The 23218-nt window shown below is 35.7% G+C and overlaps 1 protein-coding gene across 1 annotated transcript in view; it reads right to left on the reverse strand.

Moving 5' to 3' along the window:
* Positions 1 to 23218, reverse strand: part of LOC145294171 (allurin-like) — a 65170-nt gene that overhangs the window by 16720 nt on the left and 25232 nt on the right. The window contains exons 3-6 of the mRNA XM_080141296.1: positions 20938 to 21028; positions 16218 to 16360; positions 14372 to 14469; positions 706 to 785 (exon numbers count right to left, since the gene is read on the reverse strand). Coding sequence (XP_079997422.1) covers positions 706 to 785; positions 14372 to 14469; positions 16218 to 16360; positions 20938 to 21028 — 412 coding nt within the window. The remainder of the gene's footprint in view (positions 1 to 705; positions 786 to 14371; positions 14470 to 16217; positions 16361 to 20937; positions 21029 to 23218) is intronic.

The raw sequence follows: 23218 nt of genomic DNA on the forward strand, positions 1-23218 counted from the left end.
TATCAGAAAAAAGCGGCCATGCGTGTGATCCTTAGATCGGGAGGAGTGTGGCGAGCATGCACGGATTAGTGGTGTGTTAATGTCTTAGTCGGGACTATCTACGGCGAACATTAGTTCCTTTAATGGCTATAATATTGAGAAACTGCCCATGTGCTCTGGCATTGTGTCCCTTACGATGGAGTTGTTCGAAATCATGTCGTGTTTAGGATCGTGTCTATGGAATTGTTTAAGGGGGTGCCTGATCGTGTCGACGGAAGTGTTTGGTACTGGGTCAGGTCGCATCGACGGCATTCCCCGTGTTAAATCGTGTAGATGGAAGCGTTCGGTTTACGTCTGTTGCCAAGTTGACCTGACGAGTTTTGCAATCGTATTGTCAGGTGTGATTACATTTTTTATGTCTCCCATTCCCCGTGAAGCCACAAGATTTTCCTGGTTATTCTAGATTGTATATATTAGAGTTTCTTTAAGTTGAATTTGTAGAAGATTTCGCTACAAAAATATAAATATAGACTTCATTACGTTATTTTTCTTAAATATATATATACACACACATATAAATGTGGGTATACGTGTACACTTTGATATAAATATATATGTGCGTGTTTTGGAGTTTATGTATGTGACTTTTCTGTGTATAAGTGTCTATGTATACCTATACATTTTATATATGTATAAGATATATATATTTTCAATCTGTATACTTACCACACATGTTATTTTTACAATTGCCGGGGCATTTAGCACATGGTCTTCCATTTTTGTACGGTTTCTTGTAGTTGAATTGTCTAAGCAAAAAAGAAAAAATATATTTATAAAAAACTACATCTGTAATATAAACTTAAATTATTTGTAATAAAAAAAGGATTTAAAGCTGTGGTTTGATAAGAGTTTTGCTGGAATATTAATCTGATGATATTTCATTAAACTAAATATATTTATATTTGTGCCTTTATCCCTTATATTGTTTATAATATTGTTTATATATTTGGGTAGAGCCACGCTGGAATATAATTTAACATATAAAGATAATGATAGGAAAATATTATTCTTGTCTTAATTAACTTCCAAAACTTGATGATGATTGATTATCAAATTTTGCAAGTAAGAAAAGGTATGCAAATTAAAGTAGGATAAACAAAATATACATTTTCTTCTTCTTCTTCTTCTTCTTCTTCTTCTTATTATTATTATTATTATAAATAATATTGTTATTCTTATCATTATTATCATTAATAGTCATCATAGGCCCTTAACGTCGAGGACGACGATTGGCAAGGCGCTTCAGTCTTCTACAGTTCAGGAAGTCTGTGTATTGCTGGCAGGATCTTTTGGCACCAGATCTTATAGCAGCTTGCCACTTTGCTCGGTTGCCGGCAGAGGTTTCCCAAGTGTTGTGAGGGATGCCGAAGACCTGGAGGTCACGTTTCAGGACATCCTTGTAGCGGAGGCGTGGCCTGCCAGCACAGCGAGGGGCATCAGCTATCTCTCCAAAGAGAAGTGCTTTTGGTAGCCGGCTGTCGTCCATGCGGCAGGTGTGGCCAGCCCAACGTAAGCGACGGATGCGCAGCACTGTGTACATGTCAGTACTCTTGGTCGTGGAGAGGATAGCTGTGTTTGGTACATGATCCTTCCATGTGAATCCAAGAATTGTGCGCAGGCATCGGAAGTGGAAGGCGTTCAGACGGTGTTCGTGTCGGCGGTAGGTGCACCAAGTCTCACTGCCATACAGGAGAGTGCTGAGGATGCAGGCCTCGTAAACCTTGATCTTTAGGTGTAGCGAGAGGGACTTGTTCTTCCAGACTCTCTCACTAAGCCTGCCGAAAGTTGTTGATGCCTTTCCAATGCGGGAGTCCAGTTCACAATCAAGACTGTTGGTGTTATCAACTGTAGAACCCAAGTAAGTGAACTTGGTGACGTTTGACAGTACATGATTGTTTACGGTTATTATGGGTGAAAGCCCAGCAGGCTGGGCAAAGACCACCGTCTTGCCTAGGCTGATTTTGAGACCAAACTCCTCGCAGGCAGAAGCAAAGGAGGAGCACATTGCCTGAAGCTCAACCTCCGAGTTGGCGATGAAGGCAGCATCATCAGCGTACAGGAGTTCACGGATCTGTACGCGGTTAACCATAGTTTTTGAGCGTAGCCTGGCCAGGTTGAATAGGCCTCCAGTACTGCGAGTGTGAAGGAGCACTCCAGTTGGGTTTGGGAAGGCTCGGCGCAGAACAGCTGAGAAATATATTCCGAACAGAGTAGGAGCTAACACGCAGCCTTGCTTGACACCACAAGAGATGGGGAACTCTTTAGAACGAGAGCCCTCAAACTGTACTGTAGCCTTCATCTGATCGTGAAATTCTTGTATGGTTTTCAGGAGTTTGGGAGGGCAGCCCAGTAGACGGAGGACTAGAAATAGCCCTGATCTGCTAACATAATCAAAGGCCTTCGTCAAGTCAACGAAAACTGCATAGAGAGGACGGCCTTGCTCAATGCATTTCTCCTGGATCTGACGAACAGAAAAGATCATGTCAGTGGTAGAGCGGCCAGGTCGAAAGCCACATTGACTCTCAGGAAGAATTCTGTTGGCAATAATCTGGAGACGTGGCAGGACTAAGCGGGCATAGATCTTTCCAGGCTGGGAAAGTAGAGATATGCCACGGTAGTTGTTGCAGTCGCAGCGAAACCCTTTGTTCTTATACAGGGTAACTATGTTGGCGTTACGAAGTTCATCGGGAATAGTACCTTCATTCCAGCAGATTGAGAAGAGATGATGGAGTTCCTCAGTTAGTGAGTCACCACCGCATCTGAAGATTTCTGAAGGTAGCCCATCCACGCCGGGGGCTTTGTTGTTCCTCAGTAGCTTGATGGTCTTGTGTACTTCATCGATGGTGATGTCGTAATCTAGCTCATGGAGGACTGGTAGTTGGGGAACAGCAGCTATTATAGCAGCCTCACTAGCTGCTACAGGTTGAGCATACAGAGAGCTGTAGTGCTCCACCCAACGGTCAAGCTGATCATCAGGATTGGTGAGTAGTTCTCCGGACAGAGATCGCAAAGGAGATGATTTCTTCACAGGAGGACCTAGAGCCTCTTTCAGAGCTTGGTACATGCCACCGGTGTTGCCGGTGGCAGAGCAGTCTTCAGCACGCTTGGAGATGTCACTCCAATAGTTGTGTTTAGCCTCTCGAGTTAGGCGCTGCACTTTTGAGCGGCTCTGCTTCCAGAGGCTAGTAGCTTGAGGAGAGGGGTCCTGCATCACAGCCAGTCTTGCCGCTCGCTTTTCTGCTAGTGCTTGATGGAGTGTGTCCGCGTGGTGTCTGAACCAGTCCGGCTGCTTTACTGTACGTCTACCAAAACTGGAGAGTGCGCAAACTCCAACAGTGTCACGAATCCGCAGCCAGGCAGAGGCAGCATCCTGAGGGGGTGCAGACTGGCCAAAGGTGGATTGTATTGAAGCTTGAAAATGTTGGCATTTCTCCTTGGACTTAGTAGCAAGAACATTGAGCGTTGAAAGTGGTTTTGAGCAAGACAGGTGGATTTTCTTTGGCTTTAGTTTAAGCTTACAGCGCACAAGTGAGTGGTCTGTGTCACAGTCCGCAGAGTGCATTGTCCTGCAGTGGATGATATCCTGGAGGTGCTTCTTTTGAGTGATCACATGGTCCAGCTGGTGCCATCGCTTAGAGCGTGGGTGTTGCCATGTCATCTTCGACCACGGTGAGCCCTTAAAGAAGGTTGATGGGATGCACAGCCTGTGTGTAGCACAGAGTTCCAGAAGACGCTGTCCATTTTCATTCATAGAGCCCACTCCGTGAGGACCCAGGACATCAGGCCAGTCATTGGTGTTACTGCCTACTCGAGCGTTGAGATCACCCAGGATGATTATGCGGTGACCGCGGTCGATTTTGGAGAGGGTCTCACTCAGCTGGAGATAGAAAGCATCTTTCTGGTCATCCGGCGAGGTGAGGGTTGGGGCGTAGGCAGACAATAGGGACACTGGACCAGAGGTGGTGTGTAGCTGTAGTGACATTAATCTGGGAGAGATGGCGACGGGAGTTTCGACAAAGCTGAGCAGCTTGTTGCAGATGGCAAAACCCACTCCATGTTTTGGTCTCTCCAAGTCAGGGTAGCCAGTCCAGTAAAATGTGAAGTTAGCTTCACGTATGGAGCCATTTCCAGTGAGCCATGTCTCGCCTAGTGCTGAGACATCCACCCCCAACCGGAGTAATTCCAGGTCGATAACAGCAGACTTCCGAGGATGAAAACTGTCAAGAGAGGAAGTCACCCCAAGGGAGCGGACATTCCAGCAGGCCAGGTGTAGTGGGGAGGCAGTAGCAGGATGTCGACCGGGGCGCGCCTGCCTAGAACGCGGGCCCTGCCGAGCAACGACAGCACCCCCGACTGCAGGGGGCTCCCGAATTGCCAGTCGCTGAGAATTTATTCTTGACATATCCATAGTAGTTGCCTGAAACGTCAAGCGCCGGGGCAGGGAAGTAGTGGATGAGTGCATGCCCAGAACAGAACATCCACCTCTGGACCCAACATTGCGGACCCCAGCGGAGCACAGGAGTGCGACAGCTGGAGCAGTGGTAGGTTGCCCCGCAGTACCCGCTAACTGGGTGTTGATCCCTGACCGTTGATCGTTCTTGATTCATCCGCTCAGTGATCCGCCATGGGAGACCGGTGGTTGAAAAATATATCAGCTGCGCTCATACATGACTGCCAACTCCTGCTGCCGAGATGACATTTTGCTATTTGACCACATAGCTGGGGTCTGGATTGGTGTAAGCCAGGGCGTGTCCTCACGCCGGAGGGCCATGCACTCAACACCTCTGGGGCTCCAGACTACTCCGAGATCCCACATACACTTAGCCTGGGGCCGCAAGGTACCCAGTTAAACCGTGATGTACCACGAGGAGGTGGCATGCGAGTCTTGACCAGTGAGACGCTCTAACCACCAGTGGGCAGGGCTTACTAAACTGCCTCCCCTTCACTCTTGCGAGTATAGGTGGCGGTTACAGCTGGAAGCAAGAGGAGCAAAGCACCTGAAAGCCAAGCAGCTAAGCACTCTACACATTCACTAAGCTACAACACTACACGCTCAAAGGCCCTGTGTGCAACACACCACATCACCATTTTTCGACATTAATAGTAGTAATAATAGTATTATTGTTGTTAATAATATTAGTAGTATTATTATTAATATCATAATTAATATTATTTTTAATATAATTTTTCTTCATTAATCTTAATGATACTAATAATAATATCATCATTAATATTATTAATATTGATATCATTATTATTTTTTATTAATATTATTATAATGAGTATAATACTATTGTTGTATTATTATTCATATTGTTATTATTAATATTACTATCATAAATATTATTGCAATAATTATTATTAATATGGTTATTAATATCATTATTATTATTAGTAGTAGTAGTAGTAGTTGTAGTAGTATTAGTATTATTCATATACCATTATTATTATTTATATTATTATTAAATTATTATTGATATTATTTTATTATCATTATTATTATTAATGTCAGTATTAGTATTAGCAAGCAGTTCTCGCTAACCGTTGCCTGGCGGAAGCTTGCGCCCTAGAATAAATTAAATTACGATTATTGATGTTGCTGCTGAACCCTTAACCACCTCATGGTAAGAACGGCTATCTGAATTGATCCCTCCAATCCTCCCCATGGCAAAGATGGGTTGAGAGAGGTAGTGTAATAAGGATATTGAACAACATCTAGCCGAAGAAAAAAAAACTGCATCGATAAGAAAATAGACGAAGTAGGCAGCCCGTGTGGAGAGAGAGCAAAAGAAATAGATAGAGAGAGAGAGAGAAAGAAAGAAAGAAAGAGACATTTAGATAGTGACAGAAAGAGAGAGAATGAGAATCGGTAAGTAGTGAGGGACGAAATTCGTTGTTTTTTCGACAACGAAAATAAGGAAAATCTTAGTCAGACATTTATAATTATTATCAAAGAAAAAATGTGGCCTATTAGTTTGGCTCGTTTTTAATGCATTAAAACATTCAAAGAAGAAAGCAGCGTAGATATGTTGATGTAACAAAGTTAATGACAATAGTAATACAAAAAGCGGTAGAGAGAGAGAGAGAGGAGGAGGAGGAGGGTGGGATAGACCGTATATAATCACGGGCGAAAAGGAAGATAAGTTTTATCGGACATCTATAACTATGAAAGTATACCCCCGACAAAATGTCGCTCATTAGTATGGCTTGTTTTTAATAAATAGAAACATTAAACGAAGGAGCGAAGATTTTCATTTATTTATTTTTTGGATGTAACAAAGTTGATGACAGTAATAATAAAAAGAGCGAAAGGGAGAGAGAGTCGGTAATGTGTGACGAACGAACTTTGTCGTGGTTTCAATAAAGAAAAGAAAGGAAATCTTTATCAGACATTCACAATTAACATTTAGCGTAATTAATTTCATTTACAACTATAGAAGTTTACCCCCCCACACACACACGCACACCAAAAAAGCGCCATTAATTTATAGTTTTCGAAATGTTTGCTTAATACCGGGATAAGAGACATTCTGGAGTTGAAGGCCAATCAAAATAACTAGAAAATTTCTATGGAGATGTTTTTTTTTTAATTCGAGGAATAGAATGTTAATGTTATGTCATGAGCTTACGAATCAGTTACGAAAGTGGCATATCAATATAAGTACTCTTTGAGGAATTTTACACGGTGTAGACTGGTAAGAGTGGGAGGACTTTTGAAATAGGGTGGAAAATCAAGACTTTTTACTCTGATGGTGAGTGCGACAATGATGCTGTAACTCCTAGTATGTAATCTAGGATTTTGTCATAGCACCTAAATGGGTGTATAATGTTATAAAGTTACATAAGTTAGTGGTTCGTAAGCTAGACATGGAAGTTGTATATGCTATTTGATGAAGTTACTCTTGGGATTTTGATTCAGAGGGGAAATTCTGAAACACTTGTTATCAATGCCAAACATTGTTTATTCACTGCTCGCATAGCAGCATCCGAATAGCGCAACAATACTGTATGTTGATGACTATATTAGTCCTCGCGCGGAAGAGCAGGACACAAACTGTTTTAAATAATAATAATAATAATAATAATAATAATAATAATAATAATAATAATAATAATAAAAATAATAATAATAATAATAATAACAAAGACTTTCGCTGGCGAGGACTACTATTGACCGTAACCAGTTATACAGTCCTTTTGAAATTTTCATCTCTATTTTTCTTGTTATGTACTGAATATTTGTTAATCAAACCTATATGAAATATGTTCCTTATTAAGTCTTATAGATTTTCTATCCTGAATGAAGTTTAAAAAATGTAATCTAAAAAAAGTTATTTTAAAGTGTTTGTTAAAACAATTCAGATTTTCTCATTATTTAGACCTGTATTACAGGGAGGGGGTTTGAAAAAATGAGTTGTGGTGTGAAGATAAATAAAAAAAACTAAAATAGAGAGAATATTCAGACCTGTAATATTACAAAGAGGGGGTTGCAAAAATGAGTTGTGGTGTGAGGAGAAATACAAACTGAAATAGAAAGAAGGAGAGTTTAAAGATATAATCTTAAAAAGGTAAGATACAAGTTAGAAAAGTATTTCATCCAAGGCATGAAAATTGTTAAAGAAAATGTGTTACTATAGGCTTTAAAAATAAAGGTACAAGATTCAATTTGAAATCTATTTATCTTCAAAGTGATCTTTTATAAATTTTACAAAGTAAGGTATAAAAATTTAATTTAAATCGAATAAAGAAATTACCTTGGATTTATTTTATGTAATGTACATTTTGTTGCAATTTAAAAACATTATCTTCCATTAATGATATATATAAAATTTTCAATGATTTTTTTTTTTTTTAAGTGCAACAGAATGTACATTACATAAAATAAATCCAAGGTCATTTTTTGATTCGATTTAAATTAAATTGTTGTACCTTACTTTGTAAAATTTATAACAGTGCACTTTGAAGATAAACACATTTCAAATTGAATATTGTACCTTTATTTTTAAAGCCTATAGTAAAAACATTTTGTTTAACAATTTTCATACCTTGGATGAAATGCTTTTTTAACTTGTATATATATGTGTAAAATGTTTTTGACTTGTGATGTGGGGGGTATGAAACGAATGGATTCGCCAATCATCTTTATACCTAACGGCTGTGCTAAACAACCAATGAAAACGTACCTTGGATGGTTTCTCCCCATCGGGCTGATCGGACCTGCTAAGTCACAATGCACAAGTGAGAGAATTTTCGTAGCTTTTTTTGTCTGGCGTTCGGCTTATATCTTTTGTCATTTTCTCTTGTGTACACACATCACAATTTGGGAGATCGTCTGAAGGTATTATTTTCATGCCTTCGACTATATTTTGGTAATTTTTTAATATCAGCTGTATTGCAGTGTCCTAGTATTTTATGCCAGGTTTCCAAGTCGTGACAAGCAGTTTTGGAGGGAACCATACTTTTTAAATAATATAGTCGGCCATTTTCTTTAATGTCAAATACAGTTCCATTGAGGTATGTCAATTTTGATGTATTTTCTCCAAATTGTATATTCGCGCCTTGATTAATTGCAGCCTGCACGAAAAATATGTCTAGCTTGAATGTAGCTATGAACAGAGCATTCTTTAGAATACAGTTACAGATTTCGCCTTTATTATTTTTAAGGTATATTTTAGCATCGCCTCTTTTCAAGACTATATCATTTATTTGACTACTGTCGGCAAGTTCGACAAAATGACTTTGAGGATTAAAGTTTGAATCAAAATTAATAAAATCAGATTCCTTGGTGATAACGTGCGCTGTAGCATAACGTCTAAACATTGAATCAGTTCTGCAAAAACAGTCGCGTTTTTTTTTCGAGATATTCAGGGTCGTTTGGATTCTCTGTTGTAGATTGTATGACTTTGTGTAGTTTTCGAATCCTTAGATATCCCATAAATTTTACCTGCTACAATTCGAATTTAGATTCCGATCCGTCAAAGAAAAGACGGTGGCTGGGCGCATAACATGTTAAGTTTTGAGACATTGTGTTGAACACAGATGGCGGCGTAGTTCAGATCAGTAACCAAGATGGTGACCAAGAATCAAATGCGGTCCGTCGCGTAGGTAACATCTTAAGTTCTGAGATATTATGTTGAACGAAGATGGTGGCGTAGTTCAGATCAGTAACCAAGATGGCGGCGTAGTTCAGACCAGTAACCAAGATGGATTAAAAGAATTAAATGCGTTCCGTGACGTAGCAAATGGCGAATTGATTGAATCCAAAAATCAAGGATTTTTATAATCATTTTGCGACGTTTTGATTGGTTGTTTAGGACAGCCCTTGGTTATAAAAATGATTGGCGAATCCATTCGTCTCATATCCCCCATCACAAATCTGTGACGACATGTCTCGCGTGATTTCTAGTACTCTCCCTCTTTCGCTAGTGTTTTCTAATAAATTTGTATAATCGAAACAGCTGCTTATCATTACTTTTTCTTTGGCAGCGGCTATTGGTCTTCACTGAAATATGAGTGGCAATAAGTATCTCCAAGGTTCTTTTATCACATCCAACGTTCATTCCTCTGCCTTTCCTTCATCCTTCAGCTATTTTGTTGTTTGGACTTACTTTGGGGGGGGGCGGTGATGTGGTAATTGGATGGGAGGTTGAGAACATATAAATATGCGGCTTCAATATAGTGGGTTCCCTGTAGCACTTCATGTTTGGTTCTGCAGCAGTTTGTCTGGTTCGCGCTTGTTGGCCATGTTGTTGGTGGTGCGCTAGGCTTCCACACTCAAGGGCTTTCCTTAATATTTAAGCTGTTTTCATTATTGTTGTTCGTTGTATTATTCTAGTCATTTCTTTTATTCCAAATTCTCCCATTCTTTTTACAAAGTTTTTCGGGATTCTTCATAGTGCTCCTACAATTATAGGTATTAAATATAATACCTGTAATTGTAGGAGCACTAGGAATATCTTCATCTTTCAGCTCTCTGGCTAAGTTTGTGCATTTGCTCCGTTTCTCTTTTCTTTGATATTTACCCCGTGGTCAGCTGGAATAGAAAAGTGTACGATTTGATAGGATTTTTCTTTTTTGTTAATTATTATGACATTCGGTCTTCTTGCTTGGATGGATTTATCAGTTTGTACGTCCATGTGCCACAAGATTTTGTGATTCTCGTTTTCAAGTACTGTTGCCGGCTTATGTGTGTACCACTTGTGTGTATGTGTGTGTGTGTTGGAGATGCAGTTGTTTGCATAATTCCCAGTGCAGTGCTCTTCTTACTTGGTTGTGTCAGTTCATATGTTTTTGTGGGCCAGTTTGCTCAATTCACTTACTATATGATTTATCGTTTCATCTTTTTGTCCACAGACTCGGCATTTGCTGTTTTCTTGTGTTTTGTCGGTATTTGCATTGGTGTGGTTTGTTCTTATCAAGTCATCTTGTGTTGCGGTTATTAGGGGTTCAGTTTCTCGGCGTATGTGTCCTTTTCGCATTCGTGTAAGAGTGTTTTCGTTAGTTTGAACTTATGTCATCCTTATGCATTTTTCAAGTAGTTGTTTTTCTTCCCATTTTTCTTTTCTAGTTTCATCCTTTACTTCTCTGTTTTCTGTTTTGTCGTTTTTTAGTGTCTCTCGCTGTCATGATTATCCTTTCTGTATTATGTATTTTTATATTTTTTGTGTCATGCACACAATCTTCCATACAAACTAGTCCTCTTCGGCCTTCTTTCCTTTTCACGTAACGTCGTTAAACATCCTTCTTTGGGTATGGTCATTAGTTTCTTGGTCTTCTGATCGAGCTGTCTTTGTTATTCTTTGGTCTACCCTATGAAGGGTTCCGAGTATCTTACTAGTGATACTGCCAATGAATTTATACCTTTTGTTAGGTTTCTACTATACAGTTTTGTTTCTTGGAGTTTTCTTGTTCTCCTGAGGTATTCCTTTGCGACTCTCTCTTTCATTTCTGTTATTTTTATGGTGTCTGCCTCCAGTACTCCTAGGTATTTATAGGCGTCTTGTTCTCCCAGAGCCCTCATCTCCGTTTGGTTCGGCAGTTCCATGCCTTCTGTCGTCTCCAATTTTCCCTTTCTTATAACTAGTAGTGCGCACCTTTCCATACCAAACTCGATTTGGATATCATGGCTAAAGATTCTGGTAGTGTAAATTAGTGTCTCTAGTTGCTTTTCGGTCTTTGCAAAAAGTTTCAGTTCATCCATGTGAATTAGGTGGTTCATTTTTTCCTCTGTATTAGAGAACTTGTATTTAGCTGTGCACTTTCTCAGTATATTGTTCAGCTGTCAATTCCATTCTCATTATGTTCATTGCATTTTGTATCACGTTAATTAATCTGCTTAGTATTTCATTCATTTTTAAACATTATATTATCCATAGAATCTATCGTACGCCTTTTTGAAGTCGATCCCTGACCTGGTAAAATACTTTCTACTTATTTTACCTCCATTAGAATTCTTTGATCTAAGTATAGCAGGTCATGTGTTCCTCTTGTTCCTTTCTGGCATTCTCTCAGTATTTCTGGGAGAAGTCCAATATTATTCAGAGAGTGGTAGATTTGTTCCCTCAGTTGTGCTGTCAGTATGGTCAATTTTTCCACTTATTGAGTATACACCTGATAGATCTGTAGTCGCTAGGGGCGGTTTCTCTCTCTGTGTTTTTTCTGTATCAGTGTGATTCTGTCTTTTGTCAACCAATTTAGCACGTGTGTTTCCTGTATACATCTCTTCATGTTTTGGGCTAATCTTTCGTGTAGCGCGGTGAATCTTTTGAACCAGTATATATGTATCCCCTCGTGTCTTGATGTTCTCCAGTTTGCCATTTTTACTATGGTTTTCTTCATGATTACCTTGCTGATTCCATTCACTGTCCCTTCCTCGATTTGTCGTGGCTCTTCTTTCCTGTCTTTCAGTCATTCGGCATTTCTGTCGTGTTCCTGTCATTTTTCCCATATCTTACTCCAATGGAGTTTTGTTTCTGTCCGGTTTGGTCGTTTTGCTATTTTTCTCCCGTTCACGTTTTGGTAGAATCTGTTTTCATTGTTTTGAAATGTCCTGTTTAGCTTGTACTCTTCAGATTTGAATTTTATCAGTCTCCCTCTTTTGCTCCAGGTCTTCGTGTTTCTTATTTAGGTTTTCCTTGTTCGTCACATTTCCAATTTTAAATGTTCTCCGCTGCATCCTCGTTTATAGTTTTGGCTTCTTTTTTATGTTTGCTGATTTGGTTTTCTAACCTCATATCCCATCCAGGTTTTGTCGGTCCATTATTCCCTGGGTGTTTTTCTGTTTTTAACTTCATACTAAAATGTTTGGGTCAGTGATTGTGTCTGTTGTGAAGTGTGGAAGGATTTTGATAACATTCTCTGTTTCTGTTTCTAATTTCTTTCTGCTCTTGGTTCCTTAACGATAGGAGGTTTGTTTTTTTTCTTGTTCTCCTGCTTCGTCTTCTGGAATCTCAGTTTCATTGTTCTCGATTTCCTCGTTTGTAGATCAACCCTTAATACTGTTTCTACTTGTTAGGCTTTTATATGTGTGGTTCCAGTCGGGGATGCTTCATGTCAACTTCATTATTTATTTTTTGTTATATTTTCGTTAGTTCCAGTTTTGAGAGTAAGCCCCTCTTGAGTATCAGTCTTGCTTGGCCCGCTCTCCTTTCTTCTGTCGTATGGTAGTCACCGGAGATGTTCTATAGTCTTTCGTCTGTTTCCGATAACCTCCATATCTATATTTGGGATGGCTTCTATAATAACATTCCATTATGAGTTGTCTGTTCTCCTTCGGTGTCTATTTTTCTTTTCGTTTTTTTTTTCTTTTTTGTTGGTTATCTTTGCGGGGTTGTTTTTATGTTGGTACTATTTGGTCCCTGGAATGAGAAGTTATACTTACATGTTCATTGCCTGTATTATCTGTGTTACTGTAATTAGAAACCGAACCAACATTCACAGGACGATGGCCAGATCCCCCATGTTGGCCACCGGGGGAGTACCTGCCGATCATGACACCCAGATAGGTGATAAAATAATATCAGTTTTTACGTTCAAGCTAAAAAATGACATTATTTTTAAATCAACCTTATATTATTTCTACATATCCAAAAGTTATTCAATATGACTTTTCGCAGCAGCAGTTAATTGCCGCTTTAAGTAAACTTATACAAGTATTACGAATATATTCTTGAGGTATTTCGAGCCATTTTGTCATTAATTTTATCTCAAAGCATCCGAAAATTGCGTGATGAGAAGCTTAACTTTTGCACTATAAAATGGACAACTACTTAAAGTCAGATAATTAATATAATGCAGGTAATTATTTCTTGAATAGTGTTTTTATTACATTATTGGCCGATCAGTTTTAACTTGTTTTTTTTTTTTACATTGTAGCAGAGTTGTTGAAATGAGAAACAACGATTTTTAAGTGCTTTTTGGTTCAGGGCGGAAACTTCTTGGAACGAATTTGTAAGAAGTATATATATATATATATATATATATATATATATATATATATATATATATATATGGTAATTTATAAAATATATATGGCGATTAAGCTACCCTGAATATTCCGCGTTTCATCCACTTTAGGATTCTTCAGGCTTATGCGCATAAGCCTGAAGAATCCTAGAGTGGATGAAACGCCGAATACACAGTGTAGCTTAAGCGCCATATATATTTTATAAATTACTAACTAGCTCTACCTACGTATTGAGCACTTTTGAAGTAAATACTTAAAGTTTACGCATACATTTATACTTTTGTATATTAATTTTATGTGAGTAAATGAAGTAGTTATATATATATATATATATATATAGGCCATCAAATGTGTCAGCCAAATGCTTCTCGATCGAAAAAAGAAAAGCCGGCATTATACAACTGTATAGGTAACAAGTCAACACTTACATTAAAATTATTCAGAATAAAAAGGGAAAAACTTCAAAGATAAATTTGGTTAAAATATTGGGACTATAAAAGAATGCAATGCCAAAAAATGATAAAAACTAAAATATACAAAAAAATATATTTAAAAAATATTTGGAAAATTTTAAATAATGTTTTAAACTTTAATTTTTTTTTTTTCATTTTAAAAACATTTAAATAAATATTCAAAAAATTTTTAAACTACAATAAAGTTCTGAAAAAGTATACCAATTTAAAAATATAAACAAAGCAAATAAAGAAATAAGAGAAGAGTAAAAAAGAGAACAGAAAATTTAAGAATATTAAAATGGAAATCAACTCAAGTTATTGGAAGATTATTTATCAGCAATTAGGTGTAGTCCAGAATAAAATAGCATTTCTATGGTGTTTGATATTCAAAATACATACAATTACTGCTTACCCTTTTAGATAATGGCAAGTAACAATGTATTTCAGCCTGGGGTTATTTGGACAGTATGCAGCACCACATCCAATCCTTGCTGATTTACTTCGCATCACCTTAAAATATGAAAGTAAAGTTTTTACTTTTTGAATAAGGATTATGAGAGTTGATACCCCACCACACAACTAAAACAATCACTGCTTGAAAAATCAACTTTATTCATCAACATAATCTACTTCTACACAGACACATACGTTTAATTGCTTCTTTAACTTTCCAATGATTTTAGGACGTTGGCCTTGGTCACATCCGTTTGAGCGAGATCTCTTTCCCTCGAAAAATACACTGAGTTCTAAAAAAAGTTAGTCGTCGGTGCTTGCGTAATTGAGAGCATAGATATAAATTTAAAATACAAATTATATTGATCTGCCATCATTGCAACTTCTGACACGGTTAATTGTTTTTGTAAATAGTAATTTTTCCTCTTGTTTTCAGATTGTTATTTAGCGATACCATCCTTCAATACTATATATTATTTGCTACTGATAATTTTCGCTGTTTTAAAGTAATTACTAATAAAATCTCACGTGGGTTTTCTTATTATGTTTTACTGGAGAATTGGTTAATCCAGGCCATTTGAGGGTTCAGCATCATTTGTACATATATCGTCGCGTTCATTCAGCATACCTAGACTTAAACATTGTTTTCGACAGAAAAAGGTCACTTATCAATCTTGGACAGTATTTATAATATAAGAAATAGAGGTTCTATAGACTATCCTACTTTAGATTGTTCTATTATTTTGAAAATTTGCAACAGTAGACTTACATAACTGCAATTTGTAATATTCATTATCCGTTTTGGATACACTTTTAACACCTTCAATTTGAATAGTAATTTTTACTGATAAAATAAGCATTTTATTGTAGGCCAGATAATTAGTAAGTCACGTTTAACATATTCAGATTATGATATCAAATAAATATTATACTTTATTTTGAATCGGATGGATTGGATAGTTTTAATGATTTATATATATATATATATATATATATATATATATATATATATATATATATATATGTTAGGGTTTGTGATCCTTGATGGAAGCGTTGCTAAGTTTGAATAAAGTAAAATACCTAATAGATATGTTTGAAGCTAAAACAACGAATTATTAAAAAATAAACAGATATTTATTTTGTTTGAAATTTATATTGAATAAAGTTCTATTTACGAAAAAAATGTAAAATTCAAACAAAATAAATATCTGTTTATTTTGTAATAATGCGTTGTTTTGGCTTCAAACATATCTAATATGTATTTTACTTTATATATTTTTCCATATTTATATATTTCAAATGTATAAATGTTTACATACACATATCAAAAATGTACATGTATTAAAAATAATACATACAAATAGACTTCGGTGCAATGAATTGAATGCCTAATTTATTAAAAGATTCCGATTAAACTTTTTATAACGTAATACGTTATTTTTATTGTTTTTAATTAGCGTGGTGAACGTAAAATGAATTATTTAGAAAGCATATCAGAATCCATGTGCCTCTAAATAATGTACGTGAGTGGTGTAAAATTTGAAATAATAGATATCATAGTTTCGATGATATTTATTTAGTCACAGCGCAGTTAAAAAACAGTTAACAATTGTTTCGCAATAAAGTCGCGTTTTGTCAGTTATAGTATAATATACCCAAACACAGTAGCATGTATATATAGAGAAAAGGAGAAGGGAAGAAAATGAAAATAGTTAGGTAGATTGGTTGGTAGATTGATAAATAAATAAACAATTAATATATATATATATATATATATATATATATATACATATATAAATAAATACCTGAGTGTAATGACCAACAACTTTCTTTGAATTTTTACCATACGTGAAGTGTCTCACTTCATTATACCAAGACCTTGCGGGGTCGGCGAAGCTCTGAGGTTTGGCACTACTTCCGAATATGTTTTGTCCGACGTTGGTGTATCCTAAACGAAAGAATAACATAAACATCACGTTGTTAAGAGAAATATGAAAACGTATAACAAGTTTCCTGATGCAAAATCGTAGGTACGTAATAAATACTGCATTGCCTTCATAGTTTTAAGTATCGTCTTGAATTTAAATGATTGCTTACTGTAATTGCATCGAATATATTTTAATTTTACATCAAAGCAAAAATAATAGATAATATGGTTGTTATAAATATATATATATAACATATTCTTTCCCCGTTTACGTTCATTCCTAACAAGGCATATCGCGACTTGGGCGGAAAGGGCTACTATTTCGGGCCATTCCTAGGAAAAGTTAACAAAATATTGGTTGCGTTACATTTAAACTTCCGCATAAGGGTACAGTCAGGGAAGCAGGTAGAACGAAGGGAATTTCAAAGTTCGAAAGAAAAAAAAACTATTAGAGTATAAAGTTTTCTGGCATTTAAGGATTTCAACAGTGAAGAGGTGAAATTTTGTTGCTAAGCGGAGTTGTAGCGATTATGTATGTCGAGGGGGGCACATCTGCAAAGAATTCATTAAAGCACCTTTTATTAAAATATTTGTAAAACAGCCACAGTGATGCAACATTGCGGTGATGGGACAGGAGTAGCAGCTTAGATGACTAAGTGGAACCTATTTGATTGGAAACTCTTTTTAATACTATCCAAGAGGTGGGACCAAATGGTAGATGCACCAGCCCATATGTGGCTATAATACTCCATACATGGGTGAATAGTGGTCTTGTGACGGTATAAGATACTCTTAGGTTTAAGTAGTTTTCTAGCTCAATACGGAGAGCGCACTATTTTTACAGCAACCTTCGCAATGTCCTCGGTGTATTCGTTCCACGTCATATTACCCGTGAATGTAAGACCGAGGAGTTTGCTGGAAGAATTCTACAGTAGGATATTATTTGTCATAGATATTGGTGATTGGAGAGGTGTAATTGTTAAAGAAGACCAGATTAGTCTTATTGACATTTTAATGTTAACATCCATTTGCGGCCCCACTCCATTACGGTCTGGGGGGTCATTTTCTAAAGATTCTGCTGTTGTCTTAGATTTAGATCCCTCCTTCCCTCGTGCCATTGTCTTAGATTTAGATCCCTCCTTCTCCATGCATGTTATAGGGCGTTGTATAATTAGTAAATATATCCATCTCGGACACAATATTATCAGGGGCACTAGTTTAATGATGTCAATAAAAATAATGAGTATTTTTTTTAATGTGTGCATCAATTAGAAGGATTATGGCAATACTTTCTTTACCGATATACTGCTTCGTAACCTCCACGAACTACGAACAAAAACCTAACAGCTAGCTTGATTATCATTGTTCACTTGGAGTTATAATACGGTCAATCATCAAATAATTCTCTTTTAGAACAACCCTTGGATTTCATAAGGGTCTGAGTGACAACACGTTTCTCAAGATTTTACGTACTTACCACGTCATTTGGAAATCTTTGCAATTTAGCTTGCGTTATCACAATAGACGCTTATTATTGATTTTTTCCTTGATAGCGACAGTTACCCTTTTGTGTAATTTGTTGGTAAGAAACCTCCCCATGGACCAGTCCTCTTTGCACTGATCCAGTAGAGGTCTCGTTAAGGTTTTCTTTTTTTCAGTCTTTCCATCCTCCTTGATCCTCTCGATTATTGTGCGTGGCGCTAGTTTGTGTCGACACTACAATTTTGGGGAATGGAGGTGTAATTTACAATTATATAGTTTCAGTTTTTATAATTCTCTGTGGTGTTTTTTTGTGACTTTTACATCTATATCCGTTTCTGTATGTCCTGTTCACGTGTATAAGTATCTACATTTAATATTTTCCTTAATAATTCAGTCGTTTTCATTATTGTTATTCGTTGTATCTTGTCAGTCATCTCTCTGATGGCAATCTCTCTCATTCCTTTTTTTTTAAAGTTTTTCGTGACTGATCGTAGCGCTCCTACTATTAATGATGTTATATTGATTTTCCTCATCTTCTATATCCCTTTAAGCTCTCTAGACAATTCCGCGTATTTGCTCCGCTTCTCTGTCTCCTTAATATCCCCACTGTTGTCTGCTGAGACCAGCAGGACTATTCCTTCTTTTAAACTATTATGACATCCGGTCTTATTGCTTGGATGGGTTTATGTGTTTGTATATCGATGACTTATAGTATTTTGTAACCTTCGTTTTCATATACTTCTGTTAGTTTGTGTTTATTCCATTTGTCAATGAGTCAAAGATGGTGGTGTTTGCATAATTTCCAGTGGACTGTCTTCCCAACATGATCGTGCCATTCTTATATTATTTTTGCTTTAATATCGGTGTATTATGTGATCTGTTATTTTGTTTCTTTGGCTACGTTTTCATTTTGTTTTGTCTTTTCTCACTTTGATATAGTTTGTTCTCACAATGTTTACTTTTCCGCTGTTATTAAGGATTCAATTTTTAAATGTATCCTTTTCGTAGTCATGTCCAGGTATTTTTGTTTGTTTCATTTTTGTTAACCTTATGGATGTTCTCTTCCCCATTTTCTTTTTTCTCTTATCCATTGTCCCTCTAATTTGTTTTGTTTATTTACTGCGATAATTTATCTTTTTGATCTTTAGCATCATATATTTATCTATTTCTTTTTTCTTGTCATTTACAATCTTTTATACAAACCGGTCCCAACTCTCTTTCCCTAATTTTTGGCATAGATTCTGCAATGTCATCATTTAGCTGTAGTGCATTGTGCATTGACATAAGTTTTTTGGTACTCTGGTTAGGTTGTTTCAATTTTTCTATAAACGATCCAGATTATTTTACTAGTGATACACTTTTCCATGCCAAATTCTATTGGGATATTCTGGATAAAAGTCCTGGTTGTGTTTATTAGTGTCTCTGCCCCATTCTTGTTTTTCGCAAAGAGCTTCGCCGCACCCATATACATTAGGTGGTTCCTTCTGTCATCTGCATTAGTTAATTTTTATCTAGCTTGGCGCTTTCTCAGTATATTATTAAAGGGCATCATGAGTATGGCGATTAGAAGTGGTGATCGGGAATGACCTTGGAAGATAACTCTTTATACGGTACTTTTTTGTCTTGTCCACCAGCTGTCATTTCAAGTCTCTATGTTCTCATTGCATTTGCAATCAAATTGATTATCTTGCTTAGTAATTTGTGCATTCTCAGGCATTGAAGAATCCTGTCGAACACTTGCTTGTAGTAGATCCATGGCATGAGTATGATTTCTCTTCTACTTTTAAGTTCCTCTAAGATATGTTGGTCTTGGTTTAATAGGTCATGTGTTCCTCTATTCCCTTTATAACATCCTTTTCTATTCCTAGTTCCATTACACCTAAAGAGCAAAATGCCTTATTTGGAAATAATTCGAGTAAAAAAAGGATTTCTAATGTATATTAGTGTCATTACGTATATGAAGATTTATTATAATATGTATATAATTTAAAATATATATTTGAAAACAATATGTTATAATAAAATTTTCTTTTGGCAACAGAGCATATAATTATTTTTATTTTATTTTTAAATCATCTATGGACTTAAAGCAAAAAGAACATTATAAGTTAGATGAGGATTTGATTTAACGAGGTTATTTTATTTGTTCGTTTTTTCTTTGCCCTTTTTACACACTTTTTATTACATTTATTTTTGTTAATTTTGGTTTTTACTTACTTTGTACTTAGATTTTTCTTTTGTTTATTTACGTTCGTTTTTACTTAGATTGCATCGTTGTTTTTAAAGTGGATTTATATTTACAGTATTTTTTATTTGCAATTGTTCTTTTATAAAACAATTAACTAGATTTCCCCCCGAATCATTTGGTAAACCTAACAGATGATTAAAGGACAACTATTCATTTTGTGAACATCTACGAACATATTATTCTCAATAAATAAAAGTTTTGTGTCAAGATTAAAATGATATTATTGATATTTCAAATCATTTGGAAGTTGTTCAAAACGACCTATTTTTATTTGTTTTAGATGAGACTAGTAGTCCGAATAATCCAAATAATACTGAAAATCAATCAATCTTTAATGATTGATTATCAGTATTATTTAGATTTTCGGACTACTAGTCTCATCCTGCATACTATTTGTATCACGTTTCCGGCGCTTTAAACTTTCGATATTTTTTAAGTACATTATGTAGAACCCAGACATATATGAGAATTCGTTCAGTGGTGGATAAATTACTTGGTTAAATTCGGTTGTAAATCATATTAAATGTTCAAGATTCAATCCATCTTGCGAGCGATATGGACGAATCCAATTCCGAATTGCTTAGAAAATTTACCCCGTTATGGTTGACGGAACGAAATCATGCTACCTTTGTTAAATTAAATTTTTAAAAATCTGTTCGAAATTCTTTGTTGATTCCCAAGTTTGTTCGACAGATTTTTGTGTTCGACAAAATCCACCTACAACGTTGTTAAACTAGATTAGAACAGTAGTCCAAGGAATAAAACAATACCGATTATTTTATGGTGAACATTTTGTTTAAAACAATCCAAATTATTTGACAAAAATTAAGAAGCAATGAAAAAATATATATGCACTAAGATTACATACCACTGAATGCTCTTTCACTTGCATTGTTATGCGCGAAGATGCATTTTGTAGAATATTCTAAAGCCATTTCAGCCAACTTGTCATCCCAATACTTGAATAAAAAATGAAAAAATTAAGAAACATCAATAAGAACATCAATAAGATACAGAACAGGTATTTGTGTCTATCTATGTTTGTGTATATGTATGTTTGCTTATGGGCGTTTTTCGTATATATGTGTGTATGTAATGTATGTCTTGCTACATATATAAAACGACAAGAAATAGAAGATTAAAAATACATATGTCACACTTTTGCTTCGAATAATTGTGGGTAACCCATGCTAAATAATAGATAATTGTCTCACGAGAAAATATTCTTCGAAATTCGAACTTAAATTGCCAGTTTTATGATGAAAAATGTAATGAATAAAATTTAAAAAGATGTGTATAAATTAGAAGGATTATGACAATACTTGTTTTGCCGATATAGACTGCTTCATATGTTCTAAGAAATAACACCAAAACCTAACAGCTAGCCGTCGTTTTCTCTAGAATGAGTCGCTGCCATTGCGCACAAACGGGGGTAGTATTTCGTCAAACATTATTAGGTGTAAGTTCTAAGTAATAAGACATTGTATCTTACTGTCACTCGCACTGAGTATGCAACCATAGAAGAGTGTAAGTTACAACATACTTTTATTTTGCAGACTGATGGTGTACGGGCCGAAAAACTTGGTAAAGTTTAGTTGTAATTTACACGCTTGTGGAGGTTAGAGGTTCAATACTAAGTGCGGGCGACACTCAAAATAAAATTGCGAATTACTATAGACTTCTACCTAATAATTACTACCGGAACAAGAGAATTTATACCCTTTGATTAAAGATAGGGTTCCTTGCAAAATTCCGGAAGATTTCCGAGTTGGGGAAAAAGTTTTACTAGCTCTAGATAATCTCGAAGAAGATCAGAGGTTATATCGACCAAAACCTTACACTAGTTCTTATTATATTTCTGAGTTTTTTTATTCATGATTCCTATCATTTGGATGTGTCAGACTACTATTTTAATTTCAATATGAGAAAAGTTGTCCGACGGATCTAAAAATCTAGGATCAATTCCAATCTAAATATTGAGAAAGAAAGCTTTTCATGAACTTTAAGATTATATATTAATGTCAAGGCCAAAAGACGGCTAAGGATAAGTAATAATAAAAATTTCAATTGGATGATAAGACATTGATTCAAGTACTATTTGATCATGGTTTAACTACTGTTTAAAACTATTTTCAGGACAGTTCGCCAGATATTTTTAACATTAAACTCCAAAAGTCATACTTAAGGCTGTAAGGATATCATGTACACGTTAATGTCTTCTTGGTAAAAAAAAAACTCTCTCTACGGAAATTCCGTTAGGTTTTAAGTACAAAAATGAAATTATATTGTTTTTCAATTTTAGCAAAAAAACAGTCCTTGTTAAGGTTTTACGTGAAAGGGAAATAGAAACAAAGAATAACAACGATAATGGAAACAGAAATGGAGAGGTAAACACTAGAAGCGTTGTCTTTTTGTGAAACATAGGTTATAGCAGTGATTCCCAAACATCGTGATGTGGAATTATTACTAGTGTGCAGCGAAAATGTTTCTATTTGAAAGCTATATATATATATATATATATATATATATATATATATATATATATATATATATATATATATTATGACAAATATTCTCATATCGTTATAACTTATATGGCATTGGGGCTTAAACGATAAAATAAGAAAATATACCATATAAAGAGTTTGTTTAAATTGTTAACTATTATCAATTTCCCCCAAATAAAAACATTCGTAAAGGTCTTTATGGTTTATATCAATAATGTTCTTCGTTGACATTGGTTAGCTCTTATACGGTGTTGTTATCGTTTGTTTAAATTAGAGAAAAAACATGAATTAATATGTTAAAAATCTCCTTTAATTTATTATTTTGTTAAATATTCGATTCAATTCAACCTACATTTTAGATGGATTTCTAAAACATGAAGGTGATTATAACAATAATAAAGCTATAATTTTTTTTCAAATAGCAAATATATACGGGTTGATTATTTGCCATTTGGATTTCACTGTATCGGATATAGAATCCTTCCCGATTGTGCATTATTCCAAACGTTGTCTAATGAAGTATTTTTTAACAAAATGGTAACCACTTATCAAGGCCCGGAGGCCACTCGAGGATAAGGATTATTGAGTGTACAGTAGTCAATGGGATAATCGTTAGTAGTGAAAATTTTGAAAAATGGATTA

This window comes from Euprymna scolopes, chromosome 1, assembly GCF_053919585.1.
Source record: "Euprymna scolopes isolate OS-2025 chromosome 1, ASM5391958v1, whole genome shotgun sequence".
In the NCBI taxonomy this organism is placed as follows: Eukaryota; Metazoa; Mollusca; class Cephalopoda; order Sepiida; family Sepiolidae; genus Euprymna; species Euprymna scolopes.